Source organism: Limanda limanda, chromosome 23 (assembly GCF_963576545.1).
Source record: "Limanda limanda chromosome 23, fLimLim1.1, whole genome shotgun sequence".
In the NCBI taxonomy this organism is placed as follows: domain Eukaryota; kingdom Metazoa; phylum Chordata; class Actinopteri; order Pleuronectiformes; family Pleuronectidae; genus Limanda; species Limanda limanda.
This window is the reverse complement of record NC_083658.1, coordinates 4,854,489-4,876,973: the sequence shown is the minus strand read 5'-3', so window position 1 is coordinate 4,876,973 and position 22,485 is coordinate 4,854,489. Positions and strand designations below refer to the sequence as shown.

The 22,485-nt window shown below is 39.8% G+C and overlaps 3 protein-coding genes across 3 annotated transcripts; all 3 read left to right on the top strand.

Annotated features, from left to right (window-relative positions):
- Positions 1-2,644: 2,644 nt before the first annotated feature.
- Positions 2,645-5,222, top strand: LOC132996992 (OX-2 membrane glycoprotein-like). Its single transcript, XM_061067364.1, has 4 exons — positions 2,645-2,704; positions 4,265-4,606; positions 4,755-5,057; positions 5,134-5,222. Exons 1-4 carry the CDS (start codon positions 2,650-2,652, stop codon positions 5,220-5,222), a joined length of 789 nt encoding a protein of 262 aa, XP_060923347.1. The 5' UTR covers positions 2,645-2,649.
- Positions 5,223-9,332: 4,110 nt separating this feature from the next.
- Positions 9,333-12,551, top strand: LOC132996991 (OX-2 membrane glycoprotein-like). The gene is made up of 8 exons (XM_061067363.1): positions 9,333-9,629; positions 10,724-11,062; positions 11,219-11,380; positions 11,601-11,639; positions 11,728-11,809; positions 11,964-12,029; positions 12,147-12,275; positions 12,395-12,551. Exons 1-8 carry the CDS (start codon positions 9,575-9,577, stop codon positions 12,549-12,551), a joined length of 1,029 nt encoding a protein of 342 aa, XP_060923346.1. The 5' UTR covers positions 9,333-9,574.
- Positions 12,552-17,387: 4,836 nt separating this feature from the next.
- Positions 17,388-21,379, top strand: LOC132996990 (OX-2 membrane glycoprotein-like). Its single transcript, XM_061067362.1, has 7 exons — positions 17,388-17,436; positions 18,991-19,329; positions 19,467-19,757; positions 20,303-20,341; positions 20,430-20,511; positions 20,675-20,731; positions 20,836-21,379. Exons 1-7 carry the CDS (start codon positions 17,388-17,390, stop codon positions 20,906-20,908), a joined length of 930 nt encoding a protein of 309 aa, XP_060923345.1. The 3' UTR covers positions 20,909-21,379.
- The last annotated feature ends 1,106 nt before the right edge of the window (positions 21,380-22,485 follow it).

The following is a 22,485-nucleotide window of genomic DNA, read 5'->3' as shown; positions in this document are numbered from 1 at the left end:
GTCCTGAATCAATGTTTATCTGTATGAATCTGTAAAGTTTAAACCAGACATTATATTTAAAAAACACATTTTTCTGCATATATTTTTTTGGATTAATTGTATTTTTCTTGTGATACTTCACATATCAGCTGCTCAAGAATCTCAAACCCAAATATCTATTCTCTGAGACTGGGAGTGGGTGGAGAGAATTACCTGTCACAGTGGAGGAGGCTAGAGAAGTGGAGGCTGTGGGTGTGTCCTCTTCAAGCCCTTTGTTTGAGACCATGCTGACACACCAGTAAGTTTGTTTGTTTGTCTTGTATGATTAGAGTGAATGTTTAAACACAGTGCATCCTAATTTATTTCATATCTGACTCGACAGACCAAGCTGTATTGTTAACAAGCCGACAGCACCACAAAGGAGAACCTGTAAAGTGGTTTATTGTTCTTTATTTAATTATATTTTTTAATGAACAGGACCAAAGGAAGGCCTGAAGCATTACTTCTTAACGTCGCATTAAGTTGTAAGCAGCACTTTTGTTGTTTCCTCCGTCCTTCATCAACCTCAGCACTAATTAATGGTTGAATGGCTGTGGATCCTTGTGTTTGAATGCGCACACCAGCTAGAGGTTCTACGGTCCAGTAATACGGCAAAACCCAATCAAATATAATTAATAGTTTTTTTTCTATCAGCATTTGTGTTAATTATTGCTCACAAAGCCACAGTGCGCATTGTGTGTCTGGTGTGTTTCCATTACTCTCTATAAGAAACAAGGATCCTCACATGACACAACTAAACAGCAGAAATCTTACCACAACTAAACAGCAGATCACTGGAGAAATAAAACAGTTAAGTCACACAGCTGCTCTCTATGAACAAACTAAATTAATTCATAAATTAGCCAAACAACCCAAAGCAAAGATAGACTTACATCACAAAGAAATATAAATAAACTGATTCACAACACCAGGGGTTAGAAATAAAGTTTCACAAACTGATTCAGATAACGTAAACAGAGAATATGTAATACATGTAACTTTATATATGATATGAGGAGTTTGAACAGATGGTGTATAATACAGACAATGTAAATATATGTAATATTAACGGAACAATTTATGGGTGGATGACATGACGCATGATTTTTCTGTAACTAAGTGTGAATGTCTATTTAGATGCATTTAACCACTTAAACAACAAATGGATGTGATGCATATTAGGGTACTTTGTTTTAAACTTATGATTTTGTATGAAATATCTGTTATGTTTTGATTATATTTTAAGGTGAATACGTAAAATGTGCTGCGGTGTGACTGTAACATAGGTGAAGCATTAAACTTACATATTAACAAAATGAACCAGAAATATCTGGAGCATGTAATAACTGCCTTGGCATTTTATAGTATATAATGACTTTATTAATATTAGGTTTTAATATGCACAAAACTAGTATATTAGTTTTTACAGCAAAATAACTTTCGTAACACAGATGCTGTCCTGTGGTGTGACATGGAAAATCAGATTTTTGAAACGGCAGTAACATGGACAACCATAGGGGGCCTTAGTTTATCCCACTACCAGGAAGCCCCCCAGATATTGGAATGTACTGTGTATGTTGAAAGGTGACTTTTAACCTCTGATTTATTTCATAAATTTCACTCTTTCTGTCAGACAATGAATGTGTCATTTTTTTGAAAGTCCTGTAGTGTGACGGCTGTAGTTAAAAATGTGTACCAAAAAAATTGTACAATTTTTTTTTAATTTTTTATAAAATTTGTATTTAATTAAACTTATTAAGGTTAAACTGTGTTATTATTCAGTTAGCATAATAGCTAAGGTCAGTCTTGTATAGCAATCACTTAAAATGGCCACAAGGATGAAAATGGCCTGTGGTGTGACGGCCAGTCACACCACAATGAAATTATACAAAAAATCCAAAGAACACTAGCAGTTTAAAAAATTCCAGCATTTGAACATTCTAATTTCATACAACTGTAATCCTCATTAGAACTTTATTAAAAAAATACTGTTTCACCCTTATTTGTCATCTACCCTTATACTAGATAAACAGTGTATAATCAACCTCGTGATCTGAGGCTGCTCTTTGATTGGTTGTTCCAGGTTTACCTCTGGGCGTAGCACTCTAACTTATAGGTATTGATTTACGTTTTTGGTCGTGGACGTGGTCCTCTGACCGAGGAGAAGAAAGACACAGCGCGTTGCTCCACAACGAAGACGTTAAGTCAGTTCTCCACATCTGCCTCGTCAGTCGTCACACACGTGTCACGTCAACAACACACTCGACACAGCTCAGTTCAGTTCATTGTGTTGATCACCAGCGTCACACGAAAACACTTTGCGTGGATCTTGCCACGCAAAGTGTTTTCTCCATAAGTCGCTGCGTCTCCTGTGAACGATGCGCATCGGTTCGTGAAGCCTGTTGAGTGAACAGAGTTTATTCAGGGTTAGGACCATCATCAGGTCACACGGTGATAAGCAGCAGACAGGGAAACCCCGCTTTATATCGATGTCTCACCGCACTTCACACAGAGGCGCTTTGTGAACCAATCTGGAACCGACCAATAACTCATGGATCCACCTGTTGGAGGCGTGGCAGATGAGGATCAACCCCGATGAACTGTAAAACCCGGACCTAGTGTGAAAGAGAGATGATTCAACCTGCACTCACACGTGTCCTCTTTGTGTTTGGACTCTTCCAGAAAGGTGAGAACACTGATTATTACTTTAATTCAGCTGAATTTGATTTATTTGTCTTAAACTGAAAAGACTCATGTGCGCTCGCTGTGTGTCTTTTATTTGATTGTTTATTGGGGTATTGTGAAGACTTCCTCGCTCAGACAAGCAGCCTTTGTTCTAAACACATGTGGAGAGATATTAAACAAGAATAGTATTCAAGTAAAAATATTGTTACTTTATGATTATAATGACTCAATTTGAAGTAAAAGTATTCATAAAACTAAGTACTTGTATAAGAATAAATACAAATGTATTGGTCAAAAGTTAGGGTGACAGTTGAATGCCAATTCGGGTTCACCAAATATATCCAAGGTAAAGGCTGATATTCCAGAAATAGACAATTTATTCAAATTGTACAAATGATTTAAAAAGACTGATCAAACAGCACAGGATCATGTGCAAAGTGTGGAGGACTGGCCTGTACTTGATATAAATACCAGATTAAAAAGAGAGAAGTTAAAAGATCCAGACCCAATTTTTAATCAAAGAAAACAAAGAAAACAGAAATCAAACCAATTAATCAGAAAGAAACTAAATCTAAACAAGGCCAAATAATCTAAATGAAATCTAAAGGTGGGGAAAAACAGTGATCGTAAATATCCTGCCAGAAGGCTGCCCTTCAATTCATTCAAATAAAGCAGAGACCCAGCCTTCCTGTTCCCATTATTGTGTTGGTCCACGCTGACTGGGGGAGATTACGCTGATACTGACACACACACACACACACACACACACACACACACACACACACACACACACACACACACACACACACACACACACACACACACACACACACACACACACACACACACACACACACACACACACACACACACACACACACACACACACACACACACACACACACACACACACACACACACACACACAGCTGGCCAGCACCTGGCGTCCACACGCTACACTTCCAGGACTGGCAGTGGAGAGAGAGAGAGGGAGATTGAGAGAGCTATACGGTGTTCCTAAATAAACTTAGCCGACTCGCCGCATCCTCTAGGCATCGCCGTCCTGTCAGGTAAATTAGAGCTGTGGTTTTATATCTACATTACCACAAGTATAACTGGGAAAATAACACTGCTAAAACTATCCTGTTTTAGCGAAAGCTTTTTATTAAGGATTGACCCCATAACATAAAGATTTATAAAAAACAACTCAAGTGGTGACACTTCATTAGAATGAATTGTGTTCAAACAGGATATAAAGAGGTAATAACATTGTAAAGTGCACATTGATTGAATTAATAAAGTGAGATATTAAAAACTAGGGCAAAATACCTTGACCTCTGAAATCTAGCCTCAAAATGCTCACCTGATTAACACAAGACAGGAAGATGCAGACATTCAAGAACAACTTATTCTTCTATATAGAGTAAATCTTTACTACTAAAATGACTATTCTCAGAAGTACAATTTAATGAGAAAACTAATCGAGTACATGTAACGTGTTTCTACCAAACGTGCTCTGTTGAAACCAAACATCTGAATGTGCAACTGTCCTCTCCTGTAGGTCTAACATCTGTAATCCAGTCTGTGGAGACTGTGGAGGAGGCAGTGGGAGAAGATGCTCTCCTCAGCTGTCAGATCCTTAAGTCAGAAAATGTGGAACATGTCACATGGCAGAAACAGACGCAGGATGGGGGGATCAATCTCGCCGGCTTCAACGATATCTTTGGCTCCCCGGTGATCTTAGACTTCATAGGCAAAGTGGAAGTGAAAGATGGTGGACTGCACAACAGCTCCATAGTGATCAAGAATGTGACGGAGGAAGAGGATGAAGGCTGCTACCTCTGCCTCTTCTTCACCAACCCTGATGGAGCGCTCACTGGCAGAACCTGCCTCAAGGTCTATGGTGAGAACCTGACTGAATAAACCTGTTGAACTCAACCTTGACTTGTACTTTCTAGTTTGAAATAAGACTGACTTTACATTACATGGGTTGAATCAAGAAAATAACACTAATGTCATTTTACAGTCTGACCCTTTTCTTTTGTCCCCAGAGCTTCATGAACCCGTTCTACACGTGAGAGAATCAAATTCCACTGATGAGTTCCTGGTTTCCTGCTCCGCCACAGGACGACCTGCTCCAACCGTAACTCTCAACCTCACACAGCAAGACTTCTACCTCTCACAGAACCAAACTCTGGTGATCAACACAAACGGTACATTCACTGTCACTGCCACAGCCGTGTTGGCAGGTTTCCATGACGCCGGCACACGGGTTGGATGTGCAGCGCAGGTGCTCTCGTGTCGTAAAGAGGCGTTTGTGGAGATTCCTGACGTGAAACTGACGCCTACTAGTGGTGAGAAACACTTCTAAAGCCACACATTCATAGACTGATAACTACTGAATGATTCTGATGTTTTTCTTTGTCCCAGGTTTGGATGAGGGATCTGGATCTGCTAGCAGAAGCTTCGGTAAGTTGACGTTCACAAGTCTCTCATTTGACCTGTTGACAGCTCGCTGAGTGTAAGATATGAACAATTCCTCCATTTTGTCTCACAGTCGGGACGTGGATTGCGGAGGTAACCTTCCTTTTCACTGCTTCAGCTTTAGCTGTCCTGTTAGTACGAAAACTACGGAGCAGGTACGTCTTTCTACCAGAATCTGTTATAACTGTCGACTATTGAGACGCTCTGGCTTCACTTTTGGATTGCCCTCATATCGTCCATCTTTATATACGTTTATATTCTGCTCTAACTGTTCTTAGATCCTTCAGACTGTCACACAGAGACCAGGAGAAGACTGAGGTTCTTCAAACTGCAGACGCTGACACGTGAGTCACTCTTCATCAGTGTTGTGCATGAACGAACGCAAAAGAAGGCGTTTATTGAACACGTTCACTTTTATGAGAATGATGAACTGAACGCAACTCAATGACAAATAATGAATTTGAACGTTGAACACATTCATATTGTAGCATCCTCGCTTATAGACGACAGGAAACTTCTCTCTTTATGTGTAGCTTTATTTAAGTACAAAGAACACGACACACTTCTTGTTCGTAACTCCGACACTCCTATCATCCACCACTGTATTCAGAATCAGAATCAGAATTCTTTTATTTGCCAGGTATGTTTGCACATATAGGAAATTGACTTGGTGTCGTTGGTGCACTGAACATAAAAACAACAATATAAGAAAAACAACAATATATAAGAAATAGAATAAAATAAAATAAAATAGAATAAAGTATGTTCTTCACTCCACTTCCTCATTCACCCTTGACACGCCAACTCATCAGCCAATGAGAGCCTGCCATCCCACAAAACCCTACAGCCATTGGCCTTGAACTGTCACGTGCCCCACCCCTACCTGTTCACTGACCCTCAGGACATTTCTATACTTTCTCCTGAGGAAAGACGCCGTCTAAATCGAATGCTTGAACCATGTCTTTGCTCAGTGCCCGTGAAATGTCCGCGATGTAGCCTAACCTAAACCAACTAACTCGACTTCGCACTACGTTACCCATGATTCATCGCACACACATGTAGACCAAACAAGCAACGTATTCCAAGTGTTTTCTTCTGTGGCCAGTGTCTTGGCTCTGAGCCGTAGTCGGGAGCTCAGCTCACTGGTTATCTTGGCTCGCTGTCTGGCCGGTAACCAGCCGTCCGGAACACTCTGTGGATAAGGAGGAGGAGATGTTTCTTAAATTGGAATGCGGCCACTTTATTTCTCGGATATACAGCAGGAGCAACACTCTCATCACCTCTAGGTGGTCCGTCACTTCTCCTTATACACACACTTTGAGCGTCTTTTCCCATGATACCCAGGTGCACTACGTCACACACTACACACTTTCCTTAAAGGGGCAGGCCATACCTGCAACACAACAGCTCTTGGTCACATATACAAATTGTAAGTGAAAGCAGAGACGCAGACTCAGCGACTACAGCCGATGCAACTTATTATTATCTGAGGGATTTTTACACACTGTCTGATAAAGATTCCGACAGTAAAGGCAAGGGGTAGCGATGGATACAGTTCTTTAAAAAACAAGTTAAGTCTTTCATTCTCACTTTCCACCTTAAAACTATGAAATGAACTGAACTATGAACTCGTTCAGAATTTAAATGGTGAACTCTGAACATGAACTATTCATGTTTACTTGAATGAACTGAACTTTGAACTAGTTAATGAGAGGTGTGAACTTGCACAACTCTGCCTAGTGCCACAATATCCTGTATCTAATGTGTGAGTAATGTTCTGCACACAGTATGATAAAGTCTGTTTGTCTCTTTGCTTCGCAGCTTGATGCAAAGAATAAACCATCATTGAAAGAGAAAGGAGCAAGACACAGATGTGGACATTGGGACATTATGCATTTAACTCATAGAGACGTCAACGCAGCAAACCAAGAGTTGACTACCTGTTGAATTTTCAATTCTTTTTCACTTCAGATCTCAGCACTTTATTCACTTTATTCCGGGCGCATGAGGCAGAAAGCTTGTTGAGGATGTGTAAAATGTATGAATATAAGGGAAAGGACTGATTATAGGAGGAGGAGCATATGAATCCTGAGACAAAAGCTTATTCATAACAAATAAGGATCCTCACATGATGCAACTGACCAACAGAAATCTCACTATAACAAAAGAGAAGCTGTGTGATGAAATATTTTGATTTTATTTTTAGGGTCAGAGTAGCTTCGTTCACACCACAGAAGAGTTTGGTCAGAAAAGGGACATCTTCTTCAAAATTGATCAGAAATAAAGAGACAGACCTTGAGTTCGTCTTCACCAGCCAAAGACTTCAATCTGACCAGTAGGTGGACCTCAGGTCTCCACTGAAAGTCCAATGTACGCGGGTATCCATCACTTCTACATCAGTCTTCAGACATGTCCTGTGGCGAATCTCCAGAGAATCGGCTCCAGACTTTCTCTACAGTTTTCCTTTCACACATGCACGATGCAGTGGAGGGTTTTCTATACAGACAACAACAACAAATCCTCCGGATTCAAACCCAGCCACCGTTCTACATGGACCCAGAACTATTATTAAGTTTTCATGGAGCGTTTCTGTTTTAACCTTTTAAGCTCTTTCCATCTTTATCGTAGTAAATCCTGGCATCACAGGGAAAGTTTACTTCTCTCACTGAACACGACAAAGTTGGAAGAAAGTGAAAAGTGAAAGCTGTTTAATTGTTAATATTTGTCGAGATTGTTCAAACGTGAAATGTAGTGAAGAGAAGTGAAGAAAAGGAGAAACTCAAACTACATCTTTTTATGTTCTTCTAAAGTTAAGCACTTTATTTCAAGATGCCTTCTTTTTCTGAAGCTCCTCACGCAGTCAAGTGAGAACTTTAATGTCCTGAATCAATGTTTATCTGTATGAATCTGTAAAGTTTAAACCAGACATTATATTTAAAAAACACATTTTTCTGCATATATTTTTTTGGATCAATTGTATTTTTCTTGTGATACTTCACATATCAGCTGCTCAAGAATCTCAAACCCAAATATCTATTCTATGAGACTGGGAGTGGGTGGAGAGAATTACCTGTCACAGGGGAGGAGACTAGAGAAGTGGAGGCTGTGGGTGTGTCCTCTTCAAGCCCTTTGTTTGAGACCATGCTGACACACCAGTAAGTTTGTCTGTTTGTCTTGTATGATTAGATGATGTTTAAACGCAGTGCATCCTAATTTATTTCATATCTGACTCGACAGACCAAGCTGTATTGTTAACAAGCCGACAGCACCACAAAGAGGAACCTGTGAAATGGTTTATTGTTCTGTATTTAATCATATTTTTCATGAACGGGACCAAAGGAAGGCCTGAAGCATTACTTCTAAACGTCCCATTAAGTTGTACGCAGCACTTTTGTTGTTGTATTTATTGTTTTGGTGTGGAAAGATGTTGTGTTGTGTTTTGTTCATTGAACAGAAATCATCCATGCCTTTATCCTTCATCAACCTCAGCACTAATAGATGGTGAAAAGGCTCTTGGATCCTTACGTGTGAATGTGCACACCAGCTAGAAGTTCTACGGTCCAGTAATACGGCAAAACCCAATCAAATATAATCTTTTTTTTCCATCAGCATTTGTGTTAATTATTGCTCACATTGTGTGTGTTTAGTGTTTCCATTGCTCTCTATAAGAAACAAGGATCCTCACATGACACAACTAAACAGCAGAAATCTCACTACAACAAACAGATCACCCCCCCCCCCCCATCACAGAAAGTTTTTTTTTTAGAAACTTTATTCATTCATTAATTAGCCAAACAACACAAAGCACAGATAGACTTACATCACAAAGAAATATAAATAAACTGATTCACAACACCAGGGGTTAGAAATAAAGTTTCACATAAACTGATTCAGATAAAGTAAACAGAATATGTAATACATGTAACTTTATATATGATTTAAGGAATATGGTGTATAATACAGTTCATGTAAATATATGTAAAATGAACAGACAATATATGATATAAACAAAATAAACAGTGTAAAATACCAACCTAGTGATCTGAGGCTGCTCTTTGATTGGTTGTTAAAGATTTTCCTCGGAAGCAGACACTCCCACTTTTACTGACAGCCAATAGGTATTGAAACCACGTCAGGTGTCAAACAGCAGGCAGGGAAAACCCCCTTCACTCCTCTCAGCGGCTCGGAGTTGAAGTGAGATGTGTATATATATATTTTTTTACTCATATGATTTATATCTTCATCTCACCGAGCTTCACACACAGGCGCTTTGTGAAAATGACCAATCTGCAACCGACCAGTAACACCTGGACCCAGCTGTTTGAGGCGTGGCAGTTGGCAACAAGCCACGTTAACCTGTAAAACCCGGACATAGTGTGAAAGAGAGATGATTCAACCTGCACTCACACGTGTCCTCTTTGTGTTTGGACTCTTCCAGAAAGGTGAGGACACTGATTATTACTTTAATTCAGCTGAATGTTATTTATTTGTCTTAATCTGAAAAGATTTATGTAAACTCGCTGTGTGTCTTTTATTTTATTGTTTATTCTGGTTAAAATAATCTGGCACCGATGTGTGTTTCAACCAAAGCCTGTAAATGAAACGGTTTCAACCCAGAGTTCACATTACATCGAGTTCAGATAAATATCAAGCTCAGACTTCCTGCCTCAGACAAACAGTCTTTGTTCTATACACACATGTGGAGGGTAGGTAAAACATGAATAGAACTCAAGTAAAAGTATCGTTACTTTATGATTATAATGACTCAATTTGAAGTAAAAGTATTCATAAAATTAAGTACTTGTATAAGAGTAAAGATAAAGATAAAAAAAAACGACTCATGTATTGAGTTACTTCATTAGAATGAATTGTGTTCAAACAAGATAGTAAGAGATAACATTGTAATGTGCACATTTTTTGAATTAATAAAGTGAGATATTAAAAACTCAGCCGAAGTACACGCTGCTAAGTACAGTTTGCTTTCAAACTCCGAGAAACAACCTTCACTGAACCAATCCTGAAGACATGGAAGCAGTCTGAGCATGTGCACCCAGTTTCCAAGACAAACTGAAATCTAACCTCAAACTGTTCACCTGATTAACACAAGACAGGAAGATGCAGACATTCAAAAATACAAATCATACATTAAATTAAACAAAATAATTCTTTGCCATATGATCTACATCTTTAGAACGAGGTGGTAAGATAAGCAGGTGAAGAGCACACCTATGCACATGGTTTTGTTTCAGTGCCGAATACAGAACAAGACAAAAAACAATTTACATGGAATAAAAACTGTCAATCCCTGCAGCAGTGGCTGAGATGCAGTCATTCAAAATCAACGTATTCTACTAAATAGAGAAAATCTTTACAATTTAAAATATGTAACAACTGAGTAGAAGTAAAAAGTATTCTGCAAGATAAATACTCTCAGAAGTACAATTTATTGAGAAAAATTGAGTACATGGTGCGTGTTACTACCACACGTGCTCTGTTGAAACCAAACATCTGGTTGTGCTACTGTCCTCTCCTGTAGGTCTAACATCTGTAATCCAGTCTGTGGAGACTGTGGAGGAGGCAGTGGGAGAAGATGCTCTCCTCAGCTGTCAGATCCTACTGTCAGAAAATGTGGAACATGTCACATGGCAGAAACAGACACAGGATGGGGGGATCAATCTCGCCGGCTTCAACGATATCTCTGGCTCCAGGGTGATCTCAGCCTTCAGAGGCAAAGTGGAGGTGAAAGATGGTGGACTGCACAACAGCTCCATAGTGATCAAGAAATTGACGGAGGAGGATGAAGGCTGCTACCTCTGCCTCTTCTTCACCAACCCTGCTGGAGCGCTCACTGGCAGAACCTGCCTCAAGGTCTATGGTGAGAACCTGACTGAATAAACCTGTTGAACTCAACCTTGACTTTGTATGTTCTAGTATGAAATGGTAATAAGACTGTGACTTTACACTACATGGGTTGAATCAAGTAAAGAACACTAATGTCATTTTACAGTGTCACACTTTTCTTTTCTCCAAGAGCTGCATGAACCCGTTCTACACATTAGAGAATCAAATTCCACTGATGAGTTCCTGGTTTCCTGCTCCGCCACAGGACGACCTGCTCCAACCGTAACTCTCAACCTCACACAGCAAGACTTCCACCTCTCACAGAACCAAACTGTGGTGATCAACACAAACGGTACATTGACTGTCACTGCCACAGCCGTGTTGGCAGGTTTCCATGACGCTGGCACACGGGTTGGATGTGCCGTGCAGGTGCTCTCCCGTCGCAAAGAAGCATTTGTACAGATACCTGATGTGAAACTGACGCCTACTAGTGGTGAGAAACACTTCTAAAGCCACACATTCATAGACTGATGATAACTACTGAATGATTCTGATGTTTTTCTTTGTCCCAGGTTTGGATGAGGGATCTGGATCTGCTAGCAGAAGCTTCAGTAAGTTAACGTTCACAAGTCTCTCATTTGACCTGTTGACCAGTCATTGAGTGTAAGATATGAACAATTCCTCCATTTTGTCTCACAGTCGGGACATGGATTGTGGTAGTGACCTTTCTTTGCACTGCTTCAGTCTTAGCTGTCCTGTCAATACGAAAACTACAGAGCAGGTACGTCTTTCAACCAGAATCTGTTATAACTTAAGACGATGGAGATGCTTTACCTTCACTTTTGGATTGCTGTCATGTCGTCCATCTTTATATACGTCTATATCCTCTATGTTAGAGTCTATGAGCATTAATATTCAGCTTTAACTGTTTTTAGATCCTTCAGACTGTCATACAGAGACCAGGAGAAGACTGAGGTTCCTCAAACTGCAGACGCTGATACGTGAGTCACTCTTCATATACTGGTCTCATAAACTTTATTTAAACCTGCCTGACCTTCACCAGTGTGGATGATTTGTTTGTGCAATAGAGTAATGAAATATTTTGTTTTTATTTTTAGGATCCAAGTAGCTTTGTCCACACTAGAGGAGAGTTCGGTCAGAAAACGGTCACCTCCTTCAGATTCCAGGCAGGAAATAGCGACAGAACCTGGGTCACCTTCAAAAGTCAGAAGTCTTCAGTCTGACCAGTAGGTGGACCTCAGGTCTCCACCGAAAGTCCAATGTTATCTACTGTAGACGGAGCTTTTTCATCCAGAGATATTTCAATTTCCTTTTATATTTTCATGTTCCCTCTGTTGAGTGTTAGAAGCGTCTTCGACCCTCTACTCGTTCGTTTGGACCCCAGACTTTCTTCAGACTTCAGGGGGCAAAAACATTTGTCTGCTTTCAGACGTGCACTCAACTTCAAAGATCCTTCAGATGGATTCAACAACTACAATGAGTCACATGATAAGGTCGACTAGACGTGTGGCACTTTGTGTGTTTCTGTTGTGAAGAGCAGTAGTGTAGTGACAAGGTTCTCTTCATTTTTAGTGTGCTGTTCTGGTGTTGTAAGGGTTTACAAGCGTTTTTTATGAACTGATATCTAGATGACATTGACATTTGTCATTGTGTATTTATTTTTTAATATTCTTGGTTCTTCAAATGGGTAGAGTGCGATACAAGAAGAGAGAGTGGAGTCAGCCGAGGTCTTACTTGATACGTGTCAATTTCACATTGTTCTTGGAAGTTTGTGGCAACTAATTTTAAATTGTTAAAACTAGATATTTTTTATTATTATTATTTTAAAGTGACATAATGTTGAACAGTGCCTTATTTAGTTACAGCAGTTTAAATAATGAGAGGAGAGGGATATTAATATATTGTGGCTGATGTTTTTCTACTAATTTTGTTTAATTTGATGTTTCCCCACTTTTGTTTGCACTATTGTAATGTTTTCTGAAAGAGTGTCTGTATTTTTTCTACATTTGATAAAAAAGAAATATCAACATGATAAGAACTTCTGATGTTTCAATTGATGTAAGACCCAGATAATGGAGTAATGGTTTCTTCTTCATTTATCAATACGTATGTTCCAAACCAGGCCAGTAGGGGTCACTGTCTCCTCAGGCTTCATGTCTGAGGAGGAGTTGAGGAGGTGACAGAGACTCTTCAGTAAAATCCTTCAGCAGGACCACGAAAGTCGCTCGGTCGTTTAAAAGTAGGAAACATGGATTGTTCTGCTCCACTTTGACACAACCTGCAGCACAGGCAGCTGCTCCAGTCTCTCACCAGTCCTCTGTCAGCGGGTGAGTTGCATTTCACAACACGAAAGTTTACTTTGTCAAAGTTTTGAGTTTTCAGCCTCTTATCTGTGAATTTAAACTTGATCCAGGAGTGTCAACGTTTTTCTGATGACTACAATCTATGAGGGGAGGTTGTTTAAATATATATATGGCTGTTGTGCTGGAAACAACATATAACTTTATTTCATAATATCTTTTTGTTTCTTCTAATAAATGAATCTTTCTTTAAATTAACAAATGTTTCACCGAACTGAACTGAATTTATTTAACCTAAATTAAATTGCGACAACCTGTTTTTTCTTCTGGCACCTGTTGGGTAAATTAATGTTTCATGTTGATTTATTTTTTATTTTCTGCCTAATTATGATTATTTTATATATTAGATCTGACAAGAACCCTAACCCTTATGAACAGATGGTGTATAATACAGATCATGTAAATAGAGGTAATATAAACAGAAAATATATGATATAGACAAAATAAACAGTGTATGACACCAACCAAGTGATCTGAGGCTGCTCTTTGATTGGTTGTTTCAGATTTTCCTCGCGAAGCAGACCCTCCCACTTTTACTGACAGCCAATAGGTAGTGAAACAACATCTGGTGTTAAACAGCAGGCAGGGGAAACCCGCTTCACTCAGAAAGGTGAGAACACTGATTATTACTTTAATTCAGCTGAATGTAATTTATTTGTCTTAATCTGAAAAGACTCATGTGCGCTCGCTGTGTGTCTTTAATAATAATAAACCATATTTTTGTTCTGCATATTTATTTTGATTAACTCTATTTTTCTTGTGATATTGAACATATCAGCGTTATTTATACTCACATATCTAGAAAGCACATTTACTGTATGGTTGTGTGTGTGTTATGCATTACATGATGCAACTGACCAGCAGAAATATCACTACAACTAAATCAAACTTACATTCTAAACGGGCGTTTTCTAACCACCATTTAAAGACCAGGGGCCTCATTTATAAAAGAGTGCGTAGGATTCATACTAAAAGTGTACGTACGTACAAAATCCGGAAATGGCGTACAAAAGATAAAGATAATTCCGATTTATAAAACCGTGCGCACGTACAACTGAACGCAATGTTCGCTTTAAAAATCACAGTCCACTGGGAAACGTTCGTACGTGGATCTGCCTCCAAATCCGCCCTCCACACGCCCACTTTCAACCATAAATGGTCAACGCAAAGCACAGCGTGAATATTAAATGATGCTGCTGACCAATGGGTTTCCACCGTGAGTCCTGACGGAGTCACGGCATCAAGCGATGTGAAGAGGAAGTGAAACTTTCTGACACTGACAGCGGGGTGTTTGTTAGTGAGGTGGAGGTGAAGAGCGACTTTATGGGACAGCAGCGATGTCACTAATAAAGAAAATACACTGATACTCTGCTGCTGCTGCTGTGGATCACACACTGTGTGAGATCAGAGATCGCTGAAGCCTCGCTTCCTCCTCGTCCTCCCAGTCACATGCACACATCGAGCAGTTCCCCGCACCGGTGTCACGGCAGTATTTATTTATTTAGAGCATCGGACCGATTCCCTCACATCAGTGGATCCTCACCTCTTCTGGGATATTATTTGGAAAGTTTCCTCATTTCTTATAAGTGATCTCCAGTGCGCTCTGTGCGCTCTGTGCGCCCTCTGGCTCAGTCCCGTTCACTGCAGCGATCTGATGATACACGCACAGTGTTAGAAGATATTATTAAAACCTATTAATGACTCGGCTCCGTAACTCGGCCGTTAAATCGAATCTGAACCTTATTTGCTTAAAGTTGTTTTATATTTTTTTTAATTAAAAGGCTCATGTGGAGCAGATACGTCGCGCGAGAAAAACTGTTGGTTTTAATGTAAATGATGAATTGGATCAATAATCTGCTGCAGTTCACCACCTCACGTCTGTGTCGCCGTTTTCCCGTCTCCCCAAAACGCTCGTACGGGAGGGTCTAAGTTTGCGTAGAAATACGCACATTTTCGTACGCAACGGTTATAAATGAGGCCCCAGAAGGAGAAGGTGGGAGGACGAACACGTTTGATTCCTCTGACCGCGAAATATTTGATTTAGTTCTTTCATGGACACTGTGGGACAGAGATGATTCCTGCACTTACACTCGTCCTCTTTGCGTTAGAACTCTTCCAGACAGGTAAGAAAAATATATAATATTATTAATTTAATGTATAAATACTTAATGAAACTGGCTGAATCTCAACCCTACAAATTAATGGTTTATTCCTTGCCGCGGTGAGAAGCAGAGGTGGGACCAAGTCATTTTTTTGCAAGTCCCATAAGTCTCAAGTCTTTGCCCTCAAGTCCCGAGTCAAGTCCCAAGTCAAGACTGACAAGTCTCAAGTCAAGTCCAAGTCCTGCAGTTTGAGTTCCGAGTCCTTTCAAGTCCTTTTGATCACAGAGTAATAATATATTTACACAGATCATGTATGCTTTTAAAATCTGTATTTATTTATTAAAACAAGTGCAATTGAAATTGCACTTGCGGGGGCCGCTCCTATGCAGTGCAAAAAGGACAACGGCTCATAAATCCAATCCAAAAACAGTTATTTTTAATTAAAGGAGGTCTTTACAAATTTAAGTGCAATGACATTAAACATGTCAAACATTAAACATTGAACATGTCAACACAACATTTAAGAACTTTTGGGAGGACATGTCAAGACATGAACCACATGACAGCTAAAATGAAAAGTTAAAATGCCGCTGTCCTACTGTATATTTAAACTTTTGGTTAACTTTGGTCCACCTTTAGAGCACTAGTCTACAAACTTCTTGTTGAGTTTGAGCAGCAGCTGATTTTCAAGGTGAGTAGAACACATCCGGGTTCACTTTGCAAACAGCAATCCAGCACAGCTGAAGAGTCACCCGCAGGCGGCCGAGGCAGGTAGGCCAGTAGGCTATTGAGTTTCAGGCAGTGTTGTGCATGAACGAGTTCAAAAGAACGCGTTCATTGAATACGTTCATTTTTATGAGAACGTTGAACTAAACGCAACTTAATGACAAATAATGAATTTGAACGGTGAACACGTTCACATTATCTGAGGTCAAGCTGAAACGTTACGTAATGTTTTCCTTCTCCTGAGGAGAGACGCTGTCTAAAACGAATGCTTGCACCATGTCGTTGTGATCGTTGTTGTGTTTATTTGAAATAAAATGCAGTCTTACAGGGCAAAATACCGTCTGAAAGTTGCAATTCCGTTTTTCAACTTTTTTTTTGGGGGGGGGGGGCCTCTTGCATAGAGCGCCAAAAATGCTAGGGCCGCCCCTGTGTAGCGCAGTGATTCTCAAACTGTGTGGTGCGCCCCACCGGTGCGGCGCCGAGAGATAACAGGCGCGGGACCGAGGGGAGAGAATGGGAGGCGGAGCTAATATTATACCCGAACTAATGTTTTGACGTCCGCATCTCTTTAACGGCGGAGCAGTAAACAAATCGCTCTTCCGCCGTAGCCAGGGGTCTGCAGCCCGCGGCTCTGCAGCCCCTCCGCAGTGGATCCCTGTGCAGTGTTGTGCCTGTTGCGCATATTTTTTGCGAACAGTGAACTTTACGATCAGTTTTCATATGTTGAATGTGCACGTTAGGGAACGTCATCCACTCTATGCAGCATCTACCACTGCAGTGAGAATTGCCTTGCCTTTCGTTACTTTACACCCCTGACGCACACATACACAATGATGATACAGAGCGTTCCTTAATAACATACTTTTTAATCTTTGGGTTTTGGGGAAAGGAGCAAGTCTTATCAAGTCAAAAGGCTCAAGTCCAAGTGAAGTCACGAGTCATTGATGTCCAAGTCGAGTTGCAAGTCTCTTTACATTTTGTCAAGTCGAGTCTAAAGTCATCAAATTCATCACTCGAGTCTGACTCGAGTCCAAGTCATGTGACTCGAGTCCACACCTCTGCCAGTAACACATGATTCCATCTGTTACAGTTGTGGCAGTTTGTGATCAGCCATGATGAAATGAGAACCCGGACCTCGTGTGAAACGGAGATGATTCCACCTTCACTCACTCTCTTTGTGTTTGGACTCTTCCAGAAAGGTGAGAAAACTGATTATTACTTTAATGTTATTTATTTATCTTAATCTGAAAAGACTTGTGTGCACGCGTTGTGTGTCTTTTATTTTATTGTTTATTCTGGTTATTGTGAAGATATTCTGGCACCAATGAGTGTTTCAACCATAGACTGTAAATTAAACGGTTCAGATTCGAGTTCAGATAAATATCAAGCTCAGACTTCCTCGTTCAGACAAACAGCCTTTGTTCCTACACACACGTGGAGGGAGATTAAACACGAACAGTACTGTAAAGAAAAGGATTGTTACTTTATGATTATAATGACTCAATTTGAAGTAAAAGTATTCATAAAACTAAGCACTTGTATAAGAATAAAGATAAATGTATTGGTCAAAAGTTTAGGGTGACAGTTGAATGCCAATTCGGGTTCACCAAATATATCCAAGGTAAAGACTGATATTCCAGAAATAGACAATTTATTCAAATTGTACAAATGATTTAAAAAGACTGATCAAACAGCACAGGATCATGTGCAAAGTGTGGAGGACTGGCCTGTACTTGATATAAATACCAGATTAAAAAGAGAGAAGTTAAAAGATCCAGACCCAATTTTTAATAAAATAAAACAAAGAAAACAGAAATCAAACCAATTAATCAGAAAGAAACTAAATCTAAACAAGGCCAAATAATCTAAATGAAATCTAAAGGTGGGGAAAAACAGTGATCGTAAATATCCGGCCAGAAGGCTGCCCTTCAATTCATTCAAATAAAGCAGAGACCCAGCCTTCCTGTTCCCATTATTGTGTTGGTCCACGCTGACTGGAGGTGATTATGCTGATACCGTCTCACACACACACACACACACACACACACACACACACACACACACACACACACACACACACACACACACACACACACACACACACAGCTGGCCAGCACCTGGCGTCCACACCTGCTGCGCCTACACTACACTTCCACACAGGACTGGCAGTGGAGAGAGAGGGAGATTGAGAGAGCTATACGGTGTTCCTATATAAGCTTAGCCGACTCGCCACATCCTCTAGGCATCGCCGTCCTGTCAGGTAAATTAGAGCTGTGATTTTATATCTACATTACCACAAGCATCACTTGGAAAATAACACTGCTAAAACTATCCTGTTTTAGCTAAAGCTTTTTATTAAGGATTGACCCCATAACATAAAGATGTATAAAAAACAACTCAAGTGGTGACACTTCATTAGAATGAATTGTGTTCAAACAGGATTTAAAGAGGTAATAACATTGTAAAGTGCACATTGATTGAATTAATAAAGTGAGATATTAAAAACTAGGGCAAAATACCTTTACCTCTGAAATCTAGCCTCAAAATGCTCACCTGATTAACACAAGACAGGAAGATGCAGACATTCAAAAACAACTTATTCTTCTAAATAGAGTAAATCTTTACTACTAAAATAACTACTCTCAGAAGTACAATTTATTGAGAAAACTACTCGAGTACATGTTAGGCATTTCTACCACACGTGTGCTCTGTTGAAACCAAACATCGGGATGTGCAACTGTCTTCTCCTGTAGGTCTAACATCTGTAATCCAGTCTGTGGAGACTGTGGAGGAGGCAGTGGGAGAAGATGTTCTCCTCAGCTGTCAGATCCTACTGTCTAAACATGTGGTGCAGGTCACATGGCAGAAACAGACGCTGGGTGGGGTGATCAATCTCGCCATCTCTAACAATATCAATGGCTCCAGGGTGATCCCGTACTTCAGAGGCAAAGTGGAGGTGAAAGATGGTGGACTGCACAACAGCTCCATAGTGATCAAGAATGTGACGGAGGAGGATGAAGGCTGCTACCTCTGCCTCTTCATCACCAACCCTGATGGAGCGCTCACTGGCAGAACCTGCCTCAAGGTCTATGGTGAGAACCTGACTGAATAAACCTGTTGAACTTAACCTTGGTTTTGTACTTTCTAGTATGAATTGGTAATAAGACTGTGACTCAAGTCAAGAAAACTAAAGTCATTTTACAGTGTGACTAATTTCTTTTCTCCCCAGAGCTGCATGAACCCGTTCTACACGTGAGAGAATCAAATTCAACTGATGAGTTCCTGGTTTCCTGCTCCGCCACAGGACGACCTGCTCCAACCGTAACTCTCAACCTCACACAGCAAGACTTCCACCTAACTGTGGTGATCAACACAAACGGTACATTCACTGTCACTGCCACAGCCGTGTTGGCAGGTTTCCATCACGCTGGCACACGGGTTGGATGTGCCGTGCAGGTGCTCTCCCGTCATAAAGAGGCGTTTGTGGAGATTCCTGATGTGAAACTGACGCCTACTAGTGGTGAGAAACACTTCTAAATCCACACATTCAATGACTGTAGGTGAACGTGACGCTCACTCATCATCTCACTCATCTGCTGTGTGGAAACACTTCAGTTTCACAGAAACGGGTTCAGAGCAAACACAGCATCAAGCCCTCTGCAAACAATGTGAACGAGTACATTTTCTTTTAATAAAATACAAATATTTAATTATGATAAGCATACAATACAATATCAGTGCAGTTTGTACAGTTAATTTTCTACATGCTGCACTTTAATCGATATTTATTTTACTATTTTCATTAATTTAGTTATGAGTGTTTATTTTGTTATTTTCCTTTTGTAAAAATTACTTGGGTAAGAAAGACACAGCCAAAGTTAACCAGGGTGGGAAAAAAAGAAATAAAAGCTCAGTTAAAAGTTTTCTGCTCCTTGTTTCTACCGTACGGAAAACATATCGAACTGTGACCTGGAAACAGAGGTGCGTACAGAAAGTGTTTTGTACCGTCACTGCCTTCATAGACTGATAACTTCTGAATGATTCTGATGTTTTTCTTTGTCCCAGGTTTGGATGAAGGATCTGGATCTGCTAGCAGAAGCTTCAGTAAGTTAACGTTCACAAGTCTCTCATTTGACCTGTTGACCGGTCGCTGAGTGTAAGATTTGAATAATTCCTCCATTTTGTCTCACAGTTGTGACGTGGATTGTGGTAGTGACCTTCCTTTGCACTGCTTCAGTCTTAGCTGTCCTGTTAATACGAAAACTACGGAGCAGGTACGTCTTTCAACCAGTATCTGTTTTAACCGGAGACTATTGAGACGCTTTGGCTTCACTCTTGGATTGCCGTCATGTCGTCCATCTTTATATTCGTCTATATCCTCTATGTAAGAGTCTATGAGCGTTAATATTCAGCTTTAATTGTTCTTAAATCCTTCAGACTGTCACTCAGAGACCAGGAGAAGACTGAGGTTCCTCAAACTGCAGACACTGACACGTGAGTCACTCTTCATATACTGGTCAAACTTTATTTAAACCTTCACCAGTGTGGATGATTTGTTTGTGCAATAGAAGCTGAGTAATGAAATATATATCTTTCAGACGTGCACTGAACTTCAAAGATCCTCCAGACGGATTCAACCACTACAATGAGTCACATGATAAGGTCGACTAGACGTGTGGGACTTTGTGTGTTTCTATTGTGAAGAGCAGTAGTGTAGTGACTAGGTTCTCTTCACTTTAAGTGTGTTGTTCTGGTGTTGTAAGGCATTGCACGTGTTTTTTATTTACTGATATCTAGATAGTTTCTGTTCCTTTTTGACATTTGTGATTGTGTATTTATTTTTCAGTATTCATGGTTCTTTGTATGAATACAAAGAACAAATGCAATACAAGAAGAGCGAGTGGAGTCAGCCGAGGTCTTACTTGATACTTGATAAGTGTCAATTTCATATTGTTCTTGGAAGTTTGTGGCAACTAATTTTAAATTGTTAAAACTAGTCATTCTTATTTTAAATGACTCAATGTTTAACTGTGCCTTGTTCACTTACAGCAGTTTTAAATACTGAGAGGAGAGGGATATTTATGTATTGTGGCTGATGTTTTTCTACTTATTTTGTTTAATTTGATGTTTCCCCACTTTTGTTTGCACCATTGTGTTGTTTTCAGAGTGTCTGTATTTTTTCTACATTTGATAAAAAATAAATATCAACATGATAAAAACCTGTGATGTTTCAATTGATGTAAGACCCAGATAATGGAATAATGGTTTCTTATTCATTTATCAATACGTATGTTCCAAACCAGGCCAGTAGGGGTCCCTGTTTCCTCAGGTTTCATGTCTGAGGGGGAGTTGAGGAGGTGTCAGAGGCTCTTAAGTAAAAATCCTTCAGCAGGACCAGGAAAGTCGCTCAGTCGTTTAAAAGTAGGAAACATGGATTGTTCTGCTCCACTTTGACACAACCTGCAGCACAGGCAGCTGCTCCAGTCTCTCACCAGTCCTCTGTCGGCGGGTGAGTTTCCTTTCACAACACGAAAGTTTACTTTCTGTCAAAGTTTTGAGTTTTCAGCCTCTTATGTGTGAATTTAAACTTGATCCAGCAGTGTCAACGTTTTTCTGATGACTACAATCTATGAGGGGAGGTTGTTTAAATATATATATGGCTGTTGTGCTGGAAATAACATTTCACTTTATTTCATAATATCTTTTTGTTTCCTCTAATAAATGAATCTTTCTTTAAATTAACAAATATTTCACCGAACTGAACTGAATTTATTTAACCTTAATTAAATTGCGGCAACCTGTTTTTTCTTCTGGCACCTGTTGGGTAAATTAATGTTTCATGTTGATTTATTTTTTATTTTCTGCCTAATTATGATTATTTTATATATTAGATCTGACATGAAGAGCCCTAACCCCTATGAACAGATGGTGTATAATACAGATCATATAAATAGAGGTAATATAAACAGAAAATATATGATATAGACAAAATAAACAGTGTATGATACCAACCACGTGATCTGAGGCTGCTCTTTGATTGGTTGTTTCAGATTTTCCTCGGGAAGCAGACCCTCCCACTTTAACTGACAGCCAATAGGTAGTGAAACAACATCTGGTGTTAAACAGCAGGCAGGGGAAACCCGCTTCACTCAGAAAGGTGAGAACACTGATTATTACTTTAATTCAGCTGAATGTAATTTATTTGTCTTAATCTGAAAAGACTCATGTGCGCTCGCTGTGTGTCTTTA